The sequence below is a fragment of the Fusarium musae genome, chromosome 9 (assembly GCF_019915245.1).
Source record: "Fusarium musae strain F31 chromosome 9, whole genome shotgun sequence".
Classification (NCBI taxonomy): domain Eukaryota; kingdom Fungi; phylum Ascomycota; class Sordariomycetes; order Hypocreales; family Nectriaceae; genus Fusarium; species Fusarium musae.
In genome coordinates, this window is record NC_058395.1 from 302,556 (window position 1) to 324,101 (window position 21,546).

At 49.4% G+C, this 21,546-nt stretch overlaps 7 protein-coding genes across 7 annotated transcripts; 2 read left to right on the top strand and 5 right to left on the bottom strand.

Moving 5' to 3' along the window:
* Positions 1–2,252: 2,252 nt before the first annotated feature.
* On the bottom strand, positions 2,253–3,860 carry J7337_011349 (uncharacterized protein; the record flags this gene model as incomplete). The annotated part of the gene is made up of 1 exon (XM_044828898.1): positions 2,253–3,860. The coding sequence occupies one exon, from the start codon at positions 3,858–3,860 to the stop codon at positions 2,253–2,255; it is 1,608 nt and encodes a 535-aa protein (XP_044675573.1).
* A 1,306-nt stretch (positions 3,861–5,166) lies between these two features.
* On the top strand, positions 5,167–7,239 carry J7337_011350 (uncharacterized protein; the record flags this gene model as incomplete). Its single annotated transcript, XM_044828899.1, has 1 exon — positions 5,167–7,239. One exon carries the CDS (start codon positions 5,167–5,169, stop codon positions 7,237–7,239), a length of 2,073 nt encoding a protein of 690 aa, XP_044675574.1.
* Positions 7,240–10,169: 2,930 nt separating this feature from the next.
* Positions 10,170–11,281, bottom strand: J7337_011351 (uncharacterized protein; the record flags this gene model as incomplete). The annotated part of the gene is made up of 4 exons (XM_044828900.1): positions 10,170–10,748; positions 10,795–11,000; positions 11,044–11,192; positions 11,238–11,281. 4 exons carry the CDS (start codon positions 11,279–11,281, stop codon positions 10,170–10,172), a joined length of 978 nt encoding a protein of 325 aa, XP_044675575.1.
* A 351-nt stretch (positions 11,282–11,632) lies between these two features.
* J7337_011352 (uncharacterized protein) lies at positions 11,633–12,937 on the bottom strand (the record flags this gene model as incomplete). The annotated part of the gene is made up of 4 exons (XM_044828901.1): positions 11,633–12,386; positions 12,437–12,548; positions 12,597–12,706; positions 12,762–12,937. The coding sequence occupies 4 exons, from the start codon at positions 12,935–12,937 to the stop codon at positions 11,633–11,635; spliced, it is 1,152 nt and encodes a 383-aa protein (XP_044675576.1).
* A 494-nt stretch (positions 12,938–13,431) lies between these two features.
* Positions 13,432–14,270, bottom strand: J7337_011353 (uncharacterized protein; the record flags this gene model as incomplete). The annotated part of the gene is made up of 2 exons (XM_044828902.1): positions 13,432–14,088; positions 14,139–14,270. The coding sequence occupies 2 exons, from the start codon at positions 14,268–14,270 to the stop codon at positions 13,432–13,434; spliced, it is 789 nt and encodes a 262-aa protein (XP_044675577.1).
* A 2,427-nt stretch (positions 14,271–16,697) lies between these two features.
* Positions 16,698–18,336, top strand: J7337_011354 (uncharacterized protein; the record flags this gene model as incomplete). Its single annotated transcript, XM_044828903.1, has 2 exons — positions 16,698–16,847; positions 16,900–18,336. 2 exons carry the CDS (start codon positions 16,698–16,700, stop codon positions 18,334–18,336), a joined length of 1,587 nt encoding a protein of 528 aa, XP_044675578.1.
* Positions 18,337–18,972: 636 nt separating this feature from the next.
* Positions 18,973–21,307, bottom strand: J7337_011355 (uncharacterized protein; the record flags this gene model as incomplete). Its single annotated transcript, XM_044828904.1, has 9 exons — positions 18,973–19,124; positions 19,175–19,267; positions 19,318–19,377; positions 19,426–19,559; positions 19,608–19,702; positions 19,751–19,908; positions 19,955–20,592; positions 20,644–21,026; positions 21,173–21,307. 9 exons carry the CDS (start codon positions 21,305–21,307, stop codon positions 18,973–18,975), a joined length of 1,848 nt encoding a protein of 615 aa, XP_044675579.1.
* Positions 21,308–21,546: the final 239 nt, after the last annotated feature.

Below are 21,546 nucleotides of genomic sequence, written 5' to 3' on the forward strand. Positions count from 1 at the left end.
GCATCATCTTCCCTGCATCTTACCCACTCCGAATCATCCGATGTCACCGTATGGTACATACCGTCCGCCATATCACCGCTCGTGCATGCATGGAACGTCCTGCGCTGTGCTTCTAGACCAACTACAGCTCTAGCTCTTGAGACCCTAGTCACTGGTCTCGGGGATGCCCTCTCCGCAACTCTATAAATCAGGAAGTTAGTTCTGGCCAATGTACTCCTGGCTCATAAGCACATTCCGTTCACCTATCGTGCCAAAGTGGCAGTACTCCGGGGTTGCGACGGGAGAGCTTTGCATGTTGAGGTCTGTAGGCTTTCATGTAACTGCACTTGATGAAAGAATGGTCACTGTATGGATTTCGGTCACAGGATTAAGGCACTGGCATTCTTGTTGATTCTGGGGCGTTATGAATGCGCTCTGCCTAAAAGCCCAGCATTAGGAAACCCCTTTGCTCGCGTCGGGGCACTAATTACACAATCGTCGCCCCCTTCCAAATGCTCGACTGTCACGCTCAAGCTTTCACGATAACATCTATCATGGAAAATGTCCCCGCCTGGCCTGGGCATCTGGTGTTGTATCTGACTGCTAGGTCTGCTGAAAGGGAGCGGATAGTTCTGCTCCATTTTGTACCGACTTAGCTTATCTAGTGCGGTTTTGAAGTCGTCTAGAACGATCATATCGGTGAAGCATTTGAAGATAAATGCAAACTTCCAGAATGGATTGATAACACCGATCGGGATAACAGGCGTGACCGAGAGAAGATCGACAATGATGAAGATGATACTGAGAGACATGCTCAATAGTAAGAGACCGAATCGAGGAGATATGCGGATAATCTCTAGGGGTTTGAACTCATAACGGTATTTAATGTTCCAGAAAAGGTTAATAGCGGTAAAGATCCACCAGGGATCGCTGATATGTGTCAGTCAAATTGCTCAGCTATTCTTGGTGGTGATGATTACCGGCAGACAGCCTCAAGCGGCCGAGTGGAGGAGAAAAGATGAGTATTAGGAGTGTTGAAGTAGGTGAAGTTAGCATAGATCTCAAGGACCCAGTAAGGCTGGACCAGTATGATAGTGCCAATATATATAGCATTATTTCGCTTTGAAAGGAAGGGCTTGTTCTTCATCCAGGCGATGACGTTATGCAGATTCCACGAGATAATGAGGAAAATCACAGTCGAGGAGAGATACCATCCCCAGGTCGGAGGATCGAAAAAGGTGAAGAATCCATTTGGCATCGCCAGAAGGAGCTTGGAAATTTTGTGAGATGATTGTCTATTGAAGGCGATGCTGACAAGATGCTCACCTCGATCAAGATAAGTTTATGTAACATGACACCACGTCGCATATTAGCCAAGGTGATACCGATCATGATGATCAAGGCGCCAATCATACAGCCTTGCGACCAAGCTTCCAGCGTGAGCTTCGCCGGGCTCGATGGCCATGCCGCAGGAACTGACATTGTGACACAGCAGGCTAAGGCATGAGACACTGGCTCTGTGCGCAACTGAACGATAAGAAAAGGGAGAGTAGCTCAGGGTGGAGACGAGACAGTGCATATTAATACAGATCAACATGACCCAAACCATTGACTTTACCCCGCCTTTGCTGAACCGCTAGTCTCCTGTGCTGTAGGTCTAAGGGGGCCTAAGCAGGGTTGCTGGCCACTAATTTGCTCATCCCCACGCCACGGCTAGCCTGGGCTGGGGTCGCGGGGAACACTACTGTACGACGACGTAGCAGGGAGGGCACGTACTCTGAATTCGTTTCTCGTACAGTACAACCGACTTGTGAAGACTAAACTAACCGAGGAGAAGAGCAGTAAGTACTCGTCACACCTCATCACACCACACAGCGCGAATCAATCGGCACCGACTGGAGCCGACTGACCACCACTTGCGACTAGTCCAGGCTAATGTCGAGCGATTCCTGATACCTTGGAAAGATGGGAGCCGAAAACACCGTCGCACCTGTGTACGAATATGCAGATCCTTCCCTTCCGAGTAACTTTGGTCCAGCGAGATGAAAAGGGTCTGCAGCTCTTCAACTACCTAGTTGTTGACCTAAAACCACCATCCTTGCAGTCAATCATTTCGCAGGGTGAACGAATGCTGCTGCGCACCACACCTTGGCCAATTAGGACTAGGTCAGTACGCCGTGCAGGTAAAGGCCCGATCATGACCTCCCTCATCTTTATACCACCAGTCTTGAGTCTGTCAATTTCATCAATTTCGAGGGGCAAAGTACTAACAACTAGTAAATACTCTCACAAGCCGCGTAACTAAATGAAACCAACGTCAAACTTCCTGTATCTGAGACAACCTGAACGCCGTTGGCACCTTCATTCGGATAAATCAGCCCCGATAACACTGCTACACCGTCGTTCACGACAATCTCAACCGAATTCCAATCCACGTAGATGACCAGCTTGACCGTACTCCCCCCTGACGGATTCGACGCTGTGCGCACGGTATCGTACGCCTTCTTTGGACCATCAGCCATAGAATCCGTCGCGGAACCGTCTGAGTCTCTGACCAGGAAAGCCTGGGAACGCACAAAGTCGTAGCCGACAGTCGTGCTGAAATCCCCATCGAACCTTATGACAAACCGGACTTCGTTGCCCTTGTTGCCGTCATTCTTGGAGATCGTGGCGCGGATGATGTATGCCCCTTGCTCCATGCCGCCGGGGAGGGATGCAGACGCAGGGTCCGTTGTGATGGTCTTATCATTCACGGACTTGGAAGATCCGACTATCTCTTCATACCCTTCTATTGGGATGCTGACCAAGGTGGGAGAACCGTTGATAGTCTTGAGCTTGATCTCCCGGACCAAACTCTGCTGGCCAGCGAAATCCGCGTAATAAGGGAGCGAAGCTGCATATTCCCAGTTATTCATCCAGGCAATGGCATAACGGTTACCGTATTTATTATCAGAATTTTCCCAACTGACCGTTGCGTAGAAATCAGGCCCGTCATCCATCCATTGAGGATAACTTTCTGTGGCTGTGAAGCCATTGCCGTCCCAATTCCCAGTCCAATACGCAATACCTGTCGTCCTATTGTAGCGATAGCCGTTAGCGCCCATGGCGAGAATCCATGTGCGCTTTGTGCTATCGCCGTTTAGGTCTATCTGATAGAGATCTGGGCATTCAAGGGTGCCCAAGTCTACGCCAGTGTTCCCAGGCTTGAACTCGGACATGTAAGCCCAGGTCTTAAGATCTGTAGAGGTGTAGAAGCCAATCTTGTCACCCTCTGCGAGAGACATGACCCAATGCCCCTGTTTGTCATCCCAGAATATCTTGGGATCTCGAAACGCAGGCTTTGAAGTGGAGCTTGGGTTTGGCATTACGGGGTTACTTTCATATGGCGAAAAGCTGTACCCGTTGTCGGTAGAGTAGAAAAGGGATTGCTGTTGCACCCCATCTGCCATCTGCGTAACAATGGCTACGACGGCATTCTGGCCAAAACCAGCAGTGTTGTTTACGTCGACGACAGCGCTACCGGTCTCGATATCGCCAAGTATAATCCCACTGGGAGGGTTCGGTTTGTACTTCTCCATCACTACACCGCGACGGGTCCAGTGTACCATGTCGGTGCTTGTGATGTGATACCATTCCGTACCCCCTGAGCCGGGGTTTGAGATATCAAAGTTGGAGTTGTATAGGTAGTAGAAATGCCATTCATCTCCCAGGAAGAATGGGCGTTGGGGATCACTCATCCAGTTCTTCTCAGGCGTGATGTGATAGCTGGGTCGGGTGCTAATGGGAGTAGCTAGTACTGCACTGGCATAAAAGATGGATAACAGGAATGAAAAACGACGGATCACTAGTCTCTGCGAGACGAGCTTGGGAAATCTCAGCATGGTAACGGTGAATGTACGAAGATTTAGGTTGTGATGCTACCGGGCAAAGCAAATGACGTGAATGTACTCTCATTGTTCGTACTTATACATAGACTGTTCATCTCAGAAACGAGTACCTTGACTGTTGGCCTGGGCGACGTCAGCCTTCACGCACGACCTGGTATTTCCCCTCTAAATCAGATTGAGTCTCAACATAGGTCCAGTAGGGTCTAACACCACTAATCGGCTATCGTATGGTCACAACAAATGGCGGGATCACGACCTTTCCCATACCGATAAGGCGACCAGAAGTGACTATGACCAAGCAGTACCATGTTAAAGCCTACGCATGCGTAGTGTAGTCACACGTCCATCTTAATGATGCGGAGTCTCCGCACAGCTCGGCGCAGGTGCTGGACCGCGCTCAAGCTATGAAGAGGTTGCGGAGATGCGGGGAAGTGATAGAATAGGGAATGATATACCAGGAACGCTCTGAGCCCATATTGTTGGGACGATTTGGGTAGGTATCAAAACTAAACCTTGTCACACATTCCCGCTACTCGAACCCGTCGAGGTAAGTTCGGAAGAACCCCGTTGGTGTCGTCTTCTGTTGGATACGTGCATCAATGACTCGGACACGCTGCAGGCTGATGTGGGGGAGGTTTAGCCTCCACGCTAATTTAGTAGCGAGGTGCAGTAGTTGAGGGTCTTGCATTATGGAAAGCCGCTAGAAGCTAGGTACAATGCAATACCTGGCTGATTCACATGTCACATTATCCTAGCCGACATTGTCTCATCAAGAATGGAAGAGGAGATCGCAACGCCGCGTCGTAACCTCTCTTATTCACTCCACATCAAGTACACATAAATGCCTCATATGAGTCTTGTGAACTGCAGGGGTCTCGCGCGATGAGATCAGAAGCGAGGTTACTGAATGACCCAATAAGATCAAAGTAATTGTGGCCATATAACAAAGCGACATGAATGGAAAGTGACTTGCTATGGACTTAAAGCCCTTCTAATATGAAAGCGGAAGGTAGGCTACGGTTCCTAGAGCCCGCATTATCCACATATGTCGCCCGACTATAGCTACGTACGTAGACTCATGACCGAAGCCATCTACAGAGGCGCCTGGTATCGACCCTTGGTTCCGCACCATCAAGCCACAACAACTTACGGAAAACAATAACTCCTTCACGTTCTAGGTCAAGACAAGGAATCAGTGTGATCCACGACTTTCGTCTCCCATAAGGAAAGATGTATAAAGCATGCATGGTTTCTTTCCCATCTCACTACACAACCATCATTCCCACGCACTCAGACAAAGATGCAACTTCAACTCTCCCTTCTTCTTCTTCCTTGCATGCTGGCAACTGCCAGTGCAACATCCTACACCGAGAACTATCGCCCTCAATACCACTTCACCCCAGCCAAAAACTGGATGAATGACCCCAATGGCCTCATCTATCACAAAGGAAAATATCACATGTACTTTCAGTACAACCCTACAGGCGACGTCTGGGGAAATATGTCCTGGGGTCACGCAGTCAGCGACGATCTGATGCGCTGGAAAGAGTTACCTGTTGCCCTCAGTGCCTTCGACTCTCCAGCAGGATCGTTGAATGAGTTCTACTACTCCGGGAGTGCTGTTTCTGATGACGCCATGACTTCAGGTCTTGGACATGGCAAGAGACCTCCTCTTGTGGCTGTCTATACATCGCATTATATGTCAGATATGACCTTGCCGAGCAATAAATCTGTCCGCGCCGGCCAGGAATCCCAATCAATCGCCTTCAGCACCGATAACGGTCTTTCTTGGACTGAATATGCTGATAACCCAGTCATCCTTGAGCCTCCCAGCCAATATGCCGACCAATACCTCAACTTCCGTGACCCATTCGTCTTCTGGTACGGGCCAAGCAAGCACTGGGTCATGACCGTCTCGCTGCCCAACCTTCACAAACTGCTTATCTACACTTCCAAAAACCTGACAGCTTGGGAAAATGTCAGTGAATTTGGTCCTGTCAATGCAGTTGGTGGCCAGTGGGAGTGTCCCAGCTTGTTTGAGCTTCCTGTGGATGGTAGAAAGTCCAGAACCAAGTGGGTTATGGTTATCGGACTCAATCCTGGTGGCCCTGCACATGCAGGCGGATCAGGAACCCAGTATGTGGTCGGCACTTTTGATGGAACAACATTCACAGCAGATGCCAACAATGTCTACGATGCGTCTGCTCCAGAAGGTAGCGTGGTGTTTGAAGATTGGAAAGAAACCAGTTTCGCCGAATCAAGCTGGACGCCAACTGGTGACTTCGTCAATCAACAGCCCAGCAACGGCCAGGTGCTCACCTTGTGGGAAAAGGGCGATGAATCTGTGGGATCTCTCACCTCCAAGAAATTTACTGTCTCCAAGAAATACATTGCCTTCAAGATAGGCTGTTGCAACAATCCGTACAACCCAGACCTGTATGGAACAACTGCCGACCAGGAGACAGCCATCAACCTGATTGTGGATGGACAGGTTGTCCGATCGACCACTGGCGTCAATGGAGGCGATGTCATATGGGCGAGCTGGAATGTCGCCAACCTCATTGGCAAGACAGCGTATATTCAACTTGTCGATCGCGCCACAGGAGGTTGGGGTCATCTTGACGTAGGCGAAATTGTCTTCACAGACAAACCACTCCCGCCACGAGCTAACTGGGTGGACTACGGGCCTGACTACTACGCTGCTGCCACCTACAATGGACTTTCCAATTACGAGCGCGTGGCCATCGCCTGGATGAACGATTGGGCATACGCAGTGGATATCCCTACTTCCCCATGGCGAAGCGCGATGAGCATTCCTCGGGTCTTGACACTTGAAACCGTCGACGGAAGGGCGCGCCTGATACAGAAGCCGCACCCTAACCTGCAGACATTGGAGAGCAGAAGGATGTTGTATAAGAATCAATGGCGTTCACTGCGCACGGGCAATTTGACTCTCCCAGTGTCTGGAAAGGCTTTGGATATAACCTTGACCTTTGCTGCTGGCAAAGAGTCCAAGATGCTGGGCCTGAACCTGCGAACAGACGGCAAGAAATACGGCACCGCTATTGGTTATGACTTTGAAACCAATGAGATGTTCGTTAATCGTGAATCATCTGGTGATTCCTCTTTCAGCGCCTCGTTCTCCGGCATATACTACGCTCCGCTGCCTGTAAGAGATGGAAATGTTAAACTGCGCATTCTGCTAGACTGGTCATCGGTTGAGGTGTTTGGTGGGCGTGGCGAGGAGGCGATAACAGCACAAATCTTTCCTCCGGATTCAAGCACGGGCGTGTCACTGTTTTCTGTTGGTGTTGTGAAGGATGTGAAGATAGAGGTGCAGTCGGTATCATCTGCATGGAGAGGGTCGTATTGATAGTGGGCCTTGCAGAAAGTATAGGCAAGAGCAGCAAGCTGGAAGAGATAGGGAACGTAACTCTGTCCGTGTCTGCCAATACTTTGTACGCCTTCTACAGTTATTTTCTCTGCTATTTCTGAGACAGCTTCTTCGGATTAGTTACACATACATCAAGACGAGGCCTCATGTTATCTTCAAACAAATCCTTGTATAAATCTTGAGCTAGAAGTGTCCAGAACTCCATGAAGGGATCTCTAGTTCAAAGTTCATCATTGCTTACAGACTCATTCATTTCTTCAAAATTGTTCTTCAACCACATATCCAAATACTCCAAAGCTTTCAGGTCGCACTCAGTGGACGATTCTTTATACACAGCGCGCGGTATTCCTTTTTTGATTCTAAGATTCGGTGGGCTGATACCAGAATATGTGAATGACTTGTGGCTTGAAAGACATAGAGACTTGGTGCAAGGCTAGGAAGCTTACATCGGCCCCAGAATGCGGGGAGGGAAAAGGCCCTGGAAAGGTTAAGCCCTTGTGTAACAGAGCCTCGTTAATGCATTGATGTTAGACAGCCAATTATCGGTTAGTAACGTAGCCAGCTGACCCAAATTTGGTGTACTCGAGCTGATTGAGGTAGCCAATGGGGTAGTCTAGGCAATGCCAGGTGAATGCTGGACTGCAACAGAAGTGGGAAATGCTACCTACGCTTGTTGAGACGTGGCCTATCAAACTTTATCCCGCTCAACTTCACTCCCACAAGCTTTTGCGACCCTCTCTCTCTCTCTTGGGGGCCTCAGTCTTACCAGTCCAAAGTGCGCTTCCCAATGGTAGGAGTTTGACCTTGTAGACAAGGGTAGTGGAGCTAATTCATGCATGGCGTCTCACATGAACACGGATCGCCAGACCAAAGATAAGGTGTGTTTCTATCGGATGTCTGCATATTCTAGTGACCCCTACATGGGGCGACTTCAATGATAAGTATAAGGCCCGCCCCTCTGCGCTTTTTGTTGTTGCACAGACTGAAACTCATTAACAGCAGCCCAAAGAACCACCAGCCACTACAAATAGAATAAGCTCCATCCATTCAGAACTGGAACCATGTCTTGTAATAAGATGTTAGTCCCTCCCGGATATATGCATATCTTAAATACTTATCAATTGATGGCTTAGGCATACATCCGCCGCTCAGCCCTTCAACTCAACATCGGGATATTCCACGGTATCATTAGACAGCAGCACCTATGATATTTGGGGAATAGGCAAATACAACCCTAACTGACTGATGGAATTGGGTAGCGCGTATACATATATGCTAGCCTTATACAAACCCTATATTCTGTTAGAATGCAAGTAAAGACCTAACATCTTTTTAAATAGCCTTGTCGCCAGTAGTTCAATAGGCGAAATAGCTTATGCTAGTGTGCAGCTACAGGCGCTACAGGGTTTCATTAGCTTATAGGTTATGGGATAACGTGGAATCAATAGGAACTAAGTGACTTACAAAGGTAATCACTGAATCGTACCATTAGACTCAGTTGTGTCAGGAGTAAGGAGTAGGCCAATAGTTGTAGTTCTCTAGAGCTACCTAAGCGAGAGAAAAGAGGCGGTGATTCTAGTTGGTCTACGAGTGACTCATAAGAGACTCCTGTGTAGGTGATAAGAAATTTGCCCCCGAAGCGTACCTTAGTACCGGGTATTGTAGTAAAAATTAGTATTATTATCCCCTACGCATTGACTGCTTGTCGACCTCTCCTATCTGTTTCAATGACACGTAGTCATCATCTACCTCGTGTCCATAGTCACCGAGCCGATCTGCCCCGTCTGGAACAACGGTAGCAAGTTCCCCGGGTCTTCCAATGTCTTTATCCTCTCTTCCAAACTCTCCTCGCCATCCATCATTTCCAGTTGTCGATTATACAGTTCCTTGACTTCTTTCCTCGTCGCAATCATCTGCTCACAGTACAACTGACAGTAATTCTCCAAACTTTTGATCCGCTCCTGCAGTGCTTCTATCACCTGCCAAGCAGCCGAACTGTTCTGATACGAAGCTTTAAGCTGGTTCGCCGCCTCTTCTTGATTCCCTTCCACCGTCTCTTCCAAGTCACTAATACGACCGACGAGATTCTCCAGTTGATAGCTCCCTTTTTGCTGCAGTTGTGCTTCGAGCTCTCGGACTCGTTTCTTGAGCGCTGTGATATCCTCGCTTGTTTTTAGAGATGTTGATGAATGAAAGCACGAGAAATGGCCACAGTAACATGTCGCGCCTGGGAGGGATGTGTTGTGGTGAAAGCCCATGCATCCGCAGCGATGGCCCTTGAGTTCTGGTATTGTGAGGATATAACGGCATTGTCCTTGCGGTAATTGCGCTGCGTTTCCAGGTGGTGCTGATGCTGATTGAGTGGAGCGATGGAGATCATTAGGATGGGGCATTTTCGACGATCGACGAGCACTGCAATCTGACATTTTGACGACAAACGAAACGGTAGCAAAAACGCGGAAAATAGAGTAGAAAACGAGCAAAGCCTGACCCGGCGGAGAATTCCATTAAATGGAGGTCATAAGCCATTCCGCCACCGAAAAGGACCACGCGACCCCGCGAACTTGTCGGTTCGGAGTCAAGCCCGAGAGGAGAAGGGCGTGGGGGTTCCCAGATGGAGCCCGACGACATGGATACGGTGCGAGGATGGCCGAAAGGGGAATTCTCTCGAGTCATCAATCGGCACTAAAAGAACATCCCACGATCTGAGGGGGAATGGGGTTGCAGTGCGGATTTAAGCATTGCCGTCATTTGCCGATGGACTGAGGATGTCGTGATATGGCGGTGCAAAGGCATGTGAGCGGAAGCGGTATCACGAGTGCCCGGGACCTTTATATGCAAAGTCTCAAAACCGCCAGAAGTATTCGTCATTTTAGGGATTCTCTTGATGCTTTAGTAAAAGACTAGTCTCACTTGCTCTGCGCGCTTATAAGCCGCTTGTTGATGGCCAGCAGGATGGTATACAGAGTCTCAATGGTCGCAACATCAATACCAAGCTCTCTTCCCTTCCTAACAGGATACCCCAAAATGACCTCAACCTCCATTGGCTTACCATTCTCATAATCCGTCCTCATACTGCTCCCAATAGGCGGCATCGCCAATATCTTCGCCAGAAGCCTATCGATCAGTTCATACCCCAAAGGCACACCAAGCGCATTAGCAACATCAATGACTTCCTTCATTAGCTTTCTCGTCATGGGAGTCGATAGGTCAGAAGAGCTTAGCCATGCATGCGTGTCCATCAATGTAAGAGCAGTGAGCGAATTCCACGCTGCGTTCCAAACTACCTTTTCCCATCGTTGAACCTGGATATTGGGAACTATTTGGAAGATGGTCTTGCCAATCGACAGAAGTGATTCAAACTGAGCGAGGCGTTGGCTGTCTTGTGATGCGTCGCCCGCTTTGTTTGGGTATAACCCAACTTGCATATCCTCGGAAGTCGTATGATGTATGAAACCAGGTTCTGGCTGCCTGGCACCAACCCACGTCTACAATCATTAGTAAGAAGATGACAGGTCAAAGAAATACACATACCACGCATGAAATTATGGTTGCACTCGGGAACTTTTCACGGAACGCATCCTCATTGCCAACACCGTTCTGGATAATGACAATTGAGGTGTTATCACCGACGCCGGGGGTAATGTCAGAAGCAGTACTGAGCTGGTCAACTGCTTTATTCGTGCAGATGATGAAGTCAAACTTTTGGCCAGCCTCGGCGACAGTTCGAAAAACTAGCACTGTGATGAGGGCAAGTTCATGAAGATTTTCGACGACACATACCCTTGTGAGGTTTTACATGGTGTTTGCCATGGTTCTGGCTGTCAATCGAGATACCGTTCGCGGAAACAGCCTCGAAATTCGATCGGGCGACGACGGTTAGGTGAACATGTTCACTACGGCTCAGGATGAAGGCATAGAAAGACCCGATCCTTGACGACTGTCAGTCATGATCTGATCACTGTAAGTGAACTTACGCTCCAAGGCCATAGACCAAGACTTCCAAGGTTCTTTCACTCATCTCGACAAGTCTTTTTAAACGCGGGGTAATACAGCAGGGCAGGTTCAGAGAAGTAAATAGAACAGGATCTCACCGAGTTCGCGAATGCTTTTCCGTCTGAGTTTGACCCCTCACTCAGGATTTCCGGGGCCTCCATCGCCAAGAGCGTGGGGGTTCCATCATCCCGACCTGAATTGCCGACCATGTCCCGGAGGTTACTTACCCCAGATTTCATGTGCTTTCGTGGGATGTCAGAGAACGACACGAGACCTGGAATGTCGATGGCAAGTTGTGGCCGAAAGAATTGATGACAGACTGGAACGAGCACTTCATATTAGAATAACGTCTTGAACTGCTGTATGCACTATTGCTTCACCACTCTCTAATACTGCCATCAGGACCATGGAACGTTTTACACTGCCACGGCACCGTCTCTTTCGCAATCCTAGCCACCATCTCTTCATCAATCTCAATTCCCAATCCATACCCCGTAGGCGCCTTGACGTGACCACCTTCCAGATCAAAAACACTAGGATTCTTGAGATACGTCAAGAGATCAATATCTCCGGCCTCCGTGTTATAATGCATCCCCAAGCTCATCTCCAAAATGGCAAAGTTTGGTGATGACAGCGCTACTTGAACAGAGGCAGCGAATGCGACAGGTCCAAGTGGACAGTGAGGCGCGATGGCGACATCGTAAGCTTCAGCCATAGTAGCTATACGCTTCGTCTCAGAAATACCGCCTGCGTGCGCGATGTCAGGTTGTAGGATATCGACACTCGAATCTTCTAGGAAGCGTTTGATATCCCAGCGTGTATATAGGCGCTCACCGAAGGCAATTGGGATGACAGTCTGGTCAGACAGCTTCTTGATAGCCTCAGGATGCTCCACGAGAATAGGCTCCTCTATGAACAGAGGTCGGTGGGGTTCAAGGGCTCGTGCGAGTTGCTTCGCCATTGCTTTATGACACCTTCCGTGGAAGTCAAGACCTGCGTCGAGACCGAATGCCTTTACCTGTTTGAGACGCTCAACGGTGCTGTCGAGGGCGGATGGGGAGTCAATCCATCCTAAGTCTTCGGTGGCGTTCATCTTGACGCATGTGAGGCCTTGCTCAAGGCGCTTCTTTCTGCGCGTTGTTAGCACAGTTTGGGTATTGCAGTTGTTATTGGTACTTACGCGGCTGCTTCGATATCTGATGGCCTATCACCGCCGATCCAGCAGTAAACTTGGACTTTGTTGCGCACCTTGCCGCCGAGGAGCTCGTAGATAGGTACCTTCAGATTGCGACCTGTTCATGTTAGGTTCAGGCTGTCAATAGCGCGGTGTCTGTAATCACCTTTCAAATCCCATAACGCGATGTCAATGCCTGAGATGGCAGACATGAAAACTGGTCCGCCGCGGTAGAATCCATGACGCCAGAAGGTTTGCCAGATATTTTCGATATCACTGCCACGTCCATCAATAGCTGTTCACCAAGCCTCTCCAGGGCAACAATGCTTACTTTGCTTCTTGCCCAATGATCCGCGGAATCATCTCATCCAAACACCCCTCAACAGCAAGATCATGACCCTCGAGCGTAGCTTCACCCCATCCATATTGTCCATTCTCATCAACGACTTTCACCATCAGCCATCGCGGCTTAACACGGTAGTACTTGACGGAAGTGATCTTGGCCATTGTTGCCGATGGGTGAGACTTGGCCAGAAACAGATTTCCCCGACTTTTTAAACCGTCATGACTCGGCTTCCCCGCCGGCTAACACGACATCGTCAGATTTGATCCGGAACCCCCACGCGCAAAACAGGTTCTGTGCCCCCCACGAACTAAAGAACTACGTAAATCTGGGGTAACGAGCCGCACGATGCAGGGTTTATTTCCGGGCTGTGCCTTGGAGGAAGCCGTGTTTTTCCATTACTGTTGGAGTCGGGAGTTGGCCACGTTGGCGTGAGCTCCATTGTGCCCAGAAACTTTCCATGACGCCGAGTCAGTCATGGAAAGTCCCCCGTACTCTTGCATGAAAGTGATGCTGAGAAACTGAGGGACTTTCTCTCAGAGCTTCAGGTTTCACTGCGCAAAGATAAATTGGAAAAAGATATGCATGAACATGTCAGTAGTGATTGATTAACTTCTTGAAGAACATAGAGTGCACAATAAATTCCTGCCTCGGGATGCTATCGTCCCATCCATCCACCATCAACGGTAACCAACTCCCCAGAAACATACAAACTCCCCCTCCCCGCCAGAAACACCGTAACACCCTTGAAATCCTCTGGACATCCCCATCTCCCCGCAGGAATCCTCGACAAAATACTCTCCGCCCTCTTTTCATCATTAATCAGCGCCTCATTCATATCCGTAGCAACATATCCCGGCGCAACAGCATTCACATTAACACCGTGACTCGCCCACTCGTTACTCAAAGCTTTTGTAAGCTGTGCGATCCCGCCTTTTGCTGCTGCGTACGCGGGGACCGTAAGACCGCCTTGGAAGCTGACGAGTGACGCGACGTTGATGATGCTTCCGCGATGGCCGCTGGAGTCGGGCTTGCGGGTTAGCATGTATGAACCTAGATCGCGGCATAGGGTCCAGACTGTGCGGAGGTTGACTTGGAGGACTTCGTCCCAGTCGCTCATGGGGAATTGATGGGCGGGGTGTCGTCGTTGGATGCCGGCACAGGTGATCAAGATGCTGACGTCGTGACCGTCAGCGAGGATGCGTTTGCTGAGATTCTCAACTTGTTCTTGACTACTGAGGTCCGCAGTGTATATGAAAGCTTTTCGGTCAAGCTTTTCTATCAATGTCTTGCTCTCGATGTTTCTTTCGTTTCTCTTGATGGTGTCAGACAGTCTAGCGGGTTACAACGACGCGGAAGACTTACCTGCACCAGGATGATATCTGCGCCTGCTTCTGCAAGCGATAGAGCCATAGCCTGTCCGATGCCTCTCGTGCCGCCAGTAACAACAGCCTTACGGCCCTTTAATGAAAACAGAGATTCTAAGATGCTCGTCATGATTACAAGTGATCAAAACAATCTGCGAAGATGTGCGGAACGCGGTAGCCCAAAACTTCAATTCTTCCTCATCAAATGACAGTCGCGAACTACACCCCAGATTTAGACGCCGAACCACTCTTACATTCCCCCAGAAAACCATGAAGTCAGTAACTTGTCATCTCGTGTGACCCCCCACGTCGGGCCGATTCTGCTGTCGGCATTCTATCCGTGTCTAAACGATGATCATTTGCGGGGAAGATTCTGGGGTAGTCCTCCTTCAATGGCATTCTGTGCAGGTTTGCATGTCGGACAATAAACACGGGGGAGACAGTGAGCCTCGATCAGAAACGTGGGGGTTCACTGTGACGGGCGCAGGTACGGTTTAATGCTGTCGGTCCGTCGTCATTTTGAGGTTAGCTGAGATTTGGGTCGGAGCCGTTGAGCTGTTGGTCTTGGAGCGTGGGGGTAAGCCGATTGACATCTAGCACTCCAGCTAGGCTATGCAGTAATTGAATGAGGAGCTGAACGAATGTGAACGACCATCTATAGAATCATGATTGCCCTGTTCTTACTGATGCCTTGTTGATCACTAACCTGTACTTGCTCCACCAGGCCAATCACTCAATGCTGTTAACGTTAGACATCAGTTTGATATGAAATGAGATCCCCAGAAACTCAAGATAAACATTTACTTCATGTTCTGTCTGGCTTATTATCTTAGGTTTAGCTATTTGGATCGTTCTCATTGTATTTTTTCGAACTGGCATTGATCATGTCCGAACCCTATGTTTTGTCACTACCCTCAAGCAAAATAATTATGCCATTCTCATATAGTAGCATTCATAGACGAACGGCGTTACTGTGAATTTCTTATGTTCAATATCATTAAATTATTTTCGTAGCCTGCGCTTAACTTCAACAACCGGCAATAACTCGCAGTCGAGAAAGTGACATCAACAACGATAATTTTGACTTGACATTTCCGTACCCTATACAACCCGTAAGTTCACATACAGCCTCCATCCATTTCATTCTCGAACACGTAAGATTTTCGAGAGAGAAGCGATAGTAAAGTCAGTATGTGGACCAAAAATGAGAAGTTTCATGCGCCATGGTAGTCGTGGATTGCGACAGTTTCTCGGGTAGACTGTGCGCCGCACTCAACTTGCGCACCCACAGAACACATCTTCAGCTGTATCTAAATTCTTTAGATCGTCCGACATCTTCTAGGATCCATGATCAAATGTCTCGATCAGACAATGCATGCCCCCAATGTAACATACTTGATCATACTTTCACATGCAACTAATCCATCTCGTTACTGCCTGCCTGTGCAGGGGCTAGACACCAACAAGGCCACTTGGTCTTGACTGAAAGGAAACATGTCTCTAATAAGCCGCAATTATGCGCATCTCCATGGCTAGAGATGGAAGCATGAGGCTTTACAGGGGAAATCTAAGACATGCACCATGCACCATGCACCATGCCGGGTCGACAGTCAACCAGGCTAAAAGCGGGTCAAAGCTCTCAGGCTCAGATCCGAATGGTTGCAATGAAGAGCAAAGAAAGATCTGGGATAACACTGTGGTCTAGATCGTACGAGAAGAATATCACAAGGTGAAGCAGCTGAAGATGAGGAGCGGCTTTTGAACGAGACCCCCACGTCAATTGCCGATGGGCGAGTTCAATTGCCAGGAACTTCGGTTGGAACTTGCCAGTAGCTGTCGGTGCTGTGATGGGCTTGTAGGGCATTTTCAGCGAAGGGGCACTAATTCCGTCCGCTCCCAACGACAGTCAGTGCCTGACAGGGCATCAATTCAACGCACCTCTGTCTGTCAAAAACATCATCAACGCTGCAATATTGAATACGAGATCCGATTCTGAACAATTCCGCCATCTGTTATCAATTGCCGACCGAGATCAGATGCAACCAGACAGCCCAGATCTTCCCCCACACAAAATCTCCTTGCGATGCACATTCACTCTCACTCACTCAGGTTGACAGTCAACCACACCGCGGTACACTTCCGGCCAAATCCCCATATCTTTCTCCGCATCGTCAACCCCCACGTGCCAATAATGACGTTGATCCTCGAAGCCAAAACCACAACCGCTAAGCTGATCTTGACCTCGGCAACACGAACCGCCAATAATTGCAACAACCAAGCAAGGTTTTGACCATGACTCGTTTGAGAGTAACGATCTACCATGGAATTTCACCGCTCGTCACAAACCCCGCTACTGGCCACAAATCCCCCAGATTCTCCCTCTTCCCCAGACTCGCTTCTTCTCGCGTGGGGGAACCCAAGCCTCTAAACTCTATGTCATTGTACACTAACGGTCTTCCCGTCGACCGGTGAAAGTAGCTAAAAGGATAAGAAGGCCATTGTTTCTTCTCACTTTGAGATCTGCATCCCCTCATCCATTCATCACTCCATCAGCACAATGTCTCATTTCAAGGGCGACGATGCTCCCTGTCAACAACACGCCGAAGACGCTGAGTCTCAGATCGCGAAGCCGGATCTTCATCCTCGGAATGGCGATGCTGTCGCTCAGATGATTGGCGCTCAGCACATTGAGGTCACCGAAGAAGACGTTCGTCACTCTTCTCCATCTCTCACCCTCCAACAAACTAACTCTCACTTAGAACAAACGCCTCCGCCGAAAGACAGACAAACACGTCCTCTCCATCCTCGTATGGGTCTACTTCCTCCAAATCCTCGATAAATCCGTCCTTGGCTACGGTGCAGTATGGGGCATGCGCGAAGACACCAACCTTAGCGGAAACGAATACTCCATGGTCTCCTCCATGGCGCCTATCGCACAACTCGTCTGGCTACCTTTCTCTTCATGGCTGATGGTCAAGATTCCTCATCGCATTTTTATGGCGAGTCTTGTGTTTGGCTGGGGTGCTGCGCAGACGTGCATGGCTGCTTGTACTACATACCAGGGCCTTCTTGCGACGCGTTTCTTGCTGGGCTTGTTTGAAGCTGCGTGCTTGCCGCTGTTTTCGGTCATTACCTCGCAGTGGTATAGACGTGCTGAGCAGCCGATGCGGGTTGCTTGTTGGTATGGAACTAATGGTCTTGCGAATATGTTTGCTGCTGCGATTTCGTTTGGTCTGGGTCAGATTAATGGCTCGCTTGCTTCGTGGCGCATTCTGTTCCTCTTCGCTGGCCTCATCACCGTTCTTACTGCACCAGTTGTGTACTGGGTTCTTGACAATGACATTCCTTCTGCGCGCTTCTTGACCGAGCACGAGAAGCTCCAGACTATTGAACGTCTGCGTGCCAATCAGACTGGTACTGGAAGTCGCAACTTTATCTGGAAGCAAGCTTTCGAGGCCCTCGTTGAACCAAAGACATGGCTCTTCATCAGCATGGCTTTGTGTCTCAATGTCACTGCCGCTGTCACAAACACTTTTGGTCCTATCATCGTTGGTGGCTTCGGCTTCGATAAGGGCGTTACATCGCTTCTCAACATTCCCTTCGGCGCCGTGCAACTCCTCGTCATCTTCCCCGCTTCATACCTCGCACACCGATACCGCGTCAAGTCCGTCTTCCTCATCGCGGTCATGCTCCCGGTCCTCGCAGGAGCAGTCATGCTTCACCAACTGAACCGCGATCACGTCGCTCCTCTCCTCGCAGCATACTACATGCTCGCTTTCCTCTTCGGTGGCAATCCCCTCATTGTATCATGGATGATCTCCAACATTGCCGGCACGACCAAGAAGTCGGTCATCATGTCGCTCTACAACATTGGTGTTTCAGCTGGTAACATCATCGGGCCTTTGCTCTTTAGCTCCAAGGATGCGCCGTACTATAAGCCGGGCCTTACGAAGACCATGGGTATTACTGGTGCTTTGATTGGTGTTATTCTGTTGCAGTTGGTCAATCTTATGTTCTTGAATAAGATGCAGGAGAGGAAGAGAGTCAAGAATGGTAAGCCTGCCAAGATTAGAGACTTGAGTATGGAGCATCACTATGTGGCGAGTGCCCAGGATAATGGCGAGGATGGATTGGGACAGAATGCCTTCATGGATCTTACTGATTCCAAGAATGATGAGTTTGTCTATGTCTACTGAGTGTTGGCGCAAAGCATTCAGTTGATAGGAGTTACCAAGATAGCGTGTTGGTAATTTATGTGTTGATCAATTCATCTTTCTCTCTGAATACAAAGAAATCTGCTGGGCACACAAGCTCACTTTCCAACGTTCGCAGGCAGTGCATCCTACTGTATGTGACATTTTAAGTCCATGTGCCTTTGGCTGTTTGCTCAGTTCTGACGCGTTCGGGATAGGCTAGGCCTACAGGCTACGTCGACGTCTAAATTATAAAAGATTGCCCTTTTTGTTGCTAGTTGGGTAGACGGGTGCACTTCACGACACGTTAGTTCCTAGGTTCAAGTTGCTTTGGCCTTGTGCCATTCTTGGAGGCAGGCCGTGAGCAGCAATGAACCCAAGATTGAGTACTCAAGGCTATCCCGGTATCACAGGCTTCACCAATAGGAGGCACATAAACACCAGAGTAGAACAACAACGTATTGAAGACGAGAGATGTACTAAGGGTATAGCATTGACTATATACTCCATGAACCTCATAAAATATTGATCGTGAATCCTGCTCATCAACCGACCAATGTCAACCATGACAAATCATTTCGGCACCAGCATGTAACTACCCAATCCCAGCGTTATAGCATCGTGTACTTATAGACACATTTAATCAGAGTTAAAGGTCAGTTCAGCACGCTCAATGATAGGAGGTGGCTTGACAACATTCTTCTTGCGGAGGATATGTCGCTTGAAGAAGTATGGAAGCCAAACACGTGTCTCGTAAGAGATGAACTGCTTGGTAGGGACGGAAAAGACCTCTGATATATCATTAGTAACTGCTTGATGAGACTAGGATTTGGTAACTTACGGTCAAGTTCTTCAAGGGTGAGCTGCTTGGTCTCGCGGACGAAGCAGAAGATCATGCCCCACGCGATCAGGTTGAGGCCGGCATAGAAACCGACTACAAGTTGTTAGTCCATTGTCATTCCAAAAGGAAGTAAAGAAACTTACAAGCTCCAGTGGGAGTCATGGCATTTGTCATTCGAGGGAATGTCAGACCGAGGACACCAGCTGTTGACGTGTTAGTGAATGTCAATTGATGAGGTTCTGGAGACTTACCAAAGGTGTTGTTGATGCAGACAGCCCAGGCCATACCCTGCTCACGCTGGATGGTGGGGAATACTTCGGCGGAGTATTGGAAAGCAACAGGGCCTTCTCCAAGGGAGTAGGCGATGGTGAAGAGATACACGAAGCTGATAAGTTAGCAGGTAAACCTTCGATGAACGAGGTAAGAGACTTACAGAACGACAGGTCCAATCTGAGCGCCACGGCTACCGCTGTGATTGAGGAGAGACAGACCGGCTGCCAACAGGAAGACACACATGAAGGGGAAAGTCTATGAATGTTAATGCATGCGAGAATCAATGGTAGAGTATTGACTTACGATAAGACAAAGAGTTCGTCGTCCCTTGGTGTCGATGAGGAACAATGTTGGGATGGTAGCAATGACCTGAATAGCACCGTATCCAAGAGAAGCATACAAGGCCTGAACAGCGGTGTAGCCAGCATTTCGGAAGATGGTGGAGCTGTAGAACGAAATGACTGAAGCTGTGAGCGATTGAACCGTCACAAAGAGAGTATGACTTACTGTTGATACCGCACATCTGCTGCGCAATCATGACAGTAGAAGCACCATAGTTCGCGCGCCTAATACGAGGCACAGCAAAGCAATCCCACAAACGCTGGAAATAGCCTGCACCCCTCGCAACAGTCAACTCCTCCTCATAGATAATCCAAGAGTAGTAAAAGTCCCTCGCAGCAATGATATCATGCGCTCTGAGCCTCTGCATCGATCTGAACCCCTTGGCATGCTTCCCATGCTTCATCAACCAACGCGGCGACTCCGGGCAGAAAAAGATACCAATGCCCAGAAGAAACGAAGGGATGAAGGCAGAGCCGAGCTGCAGGCGCCAGGAGATCCTGCCGGTGTCCTTGACGATGACGTTGGCGCAGAAGCCGAGGAAGATGCCGACGACGACCCAGAGCTGCCAGAACATGACGAGGGCGCCGCGGACGCGGGCGGGCGCCATCTCGGCGGAGTAGATGGGGACGGTGGCGTTTTTGGCGCCGATGCCGATGCCCATCACGAAGCGCACGGCGAAGAGCTCTTGCCAGGAGTGGGTAAAGCCGGAGGCGATGGGGGTTGCGGTGAGACAGCATGCCGTGATGAAGATTTCACCGCGACGACCGAAGTAGTGGTTCAGCGGATCGACGATGAAAGCGCCACTATACTTATTAGCATTGCTCCGGGAACCTCACTCGGACTGATATGCTTACATCAAACCAGCAGTCAAGAAAATAATCGAGTTGACCAGTCCAACAATCCACTGATCTCGGACACTGTTCTCCTCATCAAGCCCGAATTCCTGGGGAAACGACAAGTTGGCACCGTTGGAACCAGTCTGATCCCAGCCCTGAGTCGCAGCGCCAATGGCACACAGAGAGATAGAGTACCAGAGCATCTTTGGGCCGTGCCATTTATGATCGCGCTCGTACTCGAGGGCCTGACGCTCATCTTCTTTGAGCTCCTTGACCATGTTGAACTGCTCTTGGTCACGAGCGACGAGGGCGGCGCGGGAGAAGAGCTCTGCGTGTTCGGACAAGCCGTGCGTTTCGGCAAAGACACGCGCATCGTGGGCTGCTTGTTCAGGCGTGACGCGCTGTAAGAATGAATGTCAGTAATTGCAAGATAAAAATGTAGACGTCAATTGAAGTGATTAGATCAATTGAGTTGGGGTCATCGCCGAGCTTCTTGGCGATTTGGCTAAGGAGGCTCGGCGATGAGCCAAGAGATCGCCAAGCGTACCTTGAGTGGATTCTCAACGATGTTCAAGGCAGTCGAGCCACGACGACCTGTAGTAGCAGGCGGTACATTGCCGAGGCCATTCTTCTCATTGTGAGATGCCTCAGGGACATCAGGGCCCAATTCTTTGTTATCCATTGTGAGAATGAGTCTTGATGGTAAAGATGGAAGAAGAGTGTGAAGGACTGAGGAGCCAAGAAGAAAAAGACAGAGAGGCCAAGGGTAGTGTTAAATAACTTGGCAATTGAGAATGCAATGCGGGTGAGACCTGGGGCGGATGAGTTTGGATAGGATCATCGCTCATCCCCGGTTCATCCCCATCTTGTGAGCCAGTCTAAGGATGAGGAGGGATGGGAAGAGGGATGGTGGGCGGGCGT